The 2,031-nt window shown below is 52.7% G+C and overlaps 1 protein-coding gene across 1 annotated transcript in view; it reads left to right on the top strand.

Moving 5' to 3' along the window:
• The window catches only part of LOC112957245 (olfactory receptor 14A16-like), a gene marked incomplete at its 3' end in the record, with an annotated part of 13,023 nt that extends 11,009 nt beyond the window's left edge, over positions 1-2,014 (top strand). Inside the window, exons 2-3 of the mRNA XM_026050844.1 lie at positions 1,266-1,353; positions 1,711-2,014. Of these exons, the coding sequence (XP_025906629.1) occupies positions 1,266-1,353; positions 1,711-2,014 (392 nt within the window). The remainder of the gene's footprint in view (positions 1-1,265; positions 1,354-1,710) is intronic.
• Between the last annotated feature and the right edge of the window lie 17 nt (positions 2,015-2,031).

The following is a 2,031-nucleotide window of genomic DNA, read 5'->3' as shown; positions in this document are numbered from 1 at the left end:
TTGGTGCTGAGAGGCTGCTGCGTGGGTCAGGGCTGCCCACAGCTCTATCTCACCAGGAGGGCATTCTGAGAGTGGAGTTTTCCACTCCTGTAGACCTATGTCTGCATGGTGGGGATAGAAATGCAGTGGAGAGGTTTAAGAAAGGGGCACATCATCTTTGTCACCACTGTGCATTTTTTGGTTTTCAAGGAACCTGATCAAGTGCCTTCAGCAACTGTCAGCCTGCAGACAGCACCGACACCCCCTTGCCACTCTCACCAGAGACTCTCTGATGTGCTCTGTAGCACCTGCAAACAGGGACATGTCCTCAGGTGCTTCCTGCCCTTTGCTGCTTTCTCTATGGATGAGCTGAATGGTCAGCAAAGGAGCGGGTGTCTATGGTGGGGACAGGGACAGAGCCCTCATCAAGGACATCTCCAAGCAGCAGAGATGTGATCTGAGGGAAGAAGAACTTGCTTCCAAATCCTCATGCAAGGCTGGGATGCAGGAAGTTTTTTGCCTGCCCCTGCAGAGCAGATACTTTCTCCTCCACGAGCACCCTTCACCCTTCCTCTGGCACCCAGCAGAACCTCTGCCTCCAGGCTATGGGATGGAGGACATAAGGCCTATTTTTGGCAGCCAGGGCCCCAAGAGAGGAGAAGAGCAGCTCTCCTCCCAGCTGTCCATTTCCTACACCAAGGCAAAAGAGCTGGGAACAACTCCCTGTGATGTCTCCATGCAGGGGCTGCTGTGCACAGCTGGGTTAGGGAAGGCCATCCACAGTGTGCCTCTCTGCTGCTGCCTTTGCCAGCCCAGGCAGAAGCACCAAGATGTTGCTGCTTGTTTCCCTCCCAGGCTGGGCTGCTTTTGTTCCTCTTCTTGGCCTTTCTGTGGAGTTAATTTGCAGCTACAGAGTCTGACTCAGACCCTCTGTTCCTGCTGCAGAAGTGCCTCCCAATGCAGGGAGAGGACGAGGATCCCTTCTTGCCCTTGGGTCTCAAAGTAGCCCAGTCTGTGGGTCAGGGGAAGGAGCTGATCATGTTTTCAGGAGATGCCACCTGTAAGATCCTTGGCCCTGCTGGGCTCTGCTGCTAGGATGTGTGTTGTCCTGCAGTGGGGCACAGCTCTTCCTTAGGACATTTGTGATGGCTGAATGAGCCATGGAGAAGCCACAGAGGTGCCAGGGAAACAGAGATGCTGCTGGGGGTGACTGTATGTGAACAGCTGTTCTAAACACTGTGTGTCTTTGTGTAGAAGCTGAATCATGAGTTATCTGTCCCTACCAGAACCACGATATCGGGTCCTTGTTCTGATCATCGGAGCTGTGTTGCACTCTCTGCATCACTCTTGGGAGATCACAGCTGAAAAAGAGAGGTGAGTTTGGAGAGCTGCCTGTTGCGAGTGGATACCAATGTCAGCACAGGCAGTGCGTGCTCAGGAGTGTGACATAGCAAGAGAGGTATTTGGTTTTGTGGCCACAATACCTCATAACTGACTGTGAAAACACTGAACTGCCCTTTATTATAGCAGAAMTAACCTCTCTGGAGTCAAAGGGCAGAAGTTTCTGTTGCTCATGGTAGAACTGGATGCTGGAGCCCCAGACAGGGAGCTGAGCTAAGGTCTTGCCAAAAGGCATATGTGTCCACATAGGCAGAACATGGTGTGAGAAAGGGAAAGAATATTGATAAGAAAGGTGTCTCCTGACTTGTCACTGTCTTCCTGTTTCCACAGTCCCCAAATGCCTGGAGAGGTGAAAATGTCCAACAGCAGCATCTTCAATGAGTTCCTGCTCCTTGCATTTGCAGACAGGCGGGAGCTGCAGATCCTGCACTTCTCGCTCTTCCTCAGCATCTACATGGCTGCCCTCGTGGGCAACRGCCTCATCATCACAGCCATAGCCTGTGACCACCACCTCCACACCCCCATGTACTTCTTCCTCCTCAACCTCTCCCTCTTTGACCTTGGCTCCATCTCCACCACTGTCCCCAAATCCATGGCCAGCTCCCTCTGGAACACCAGGGCCATTTCCTATTTGGCATGTGCTGCCCAGGT

Source organism: Nothoprocta perdicaria, unplaced genomic scaffold (genome assembly GCF_003342845.1).
Source record: "Nothoprocta perdicaria isolate Ctin4 unplaced genomic scaffold, notPer1 scaffold_709, whole genome shotgun sequence".
Lineage (NCBI taxonomy): Eukaryota > Metazoa > Chordata > Aves > Tinamiformes > Tinamidae > Nothoprocta > Nothoprocta perdicaria.
The sequence above is the reverse complement of the archived record's forward strand: the minus strand, read 5'-3'. Positions and strand labels throughout refer to the sequence as shown.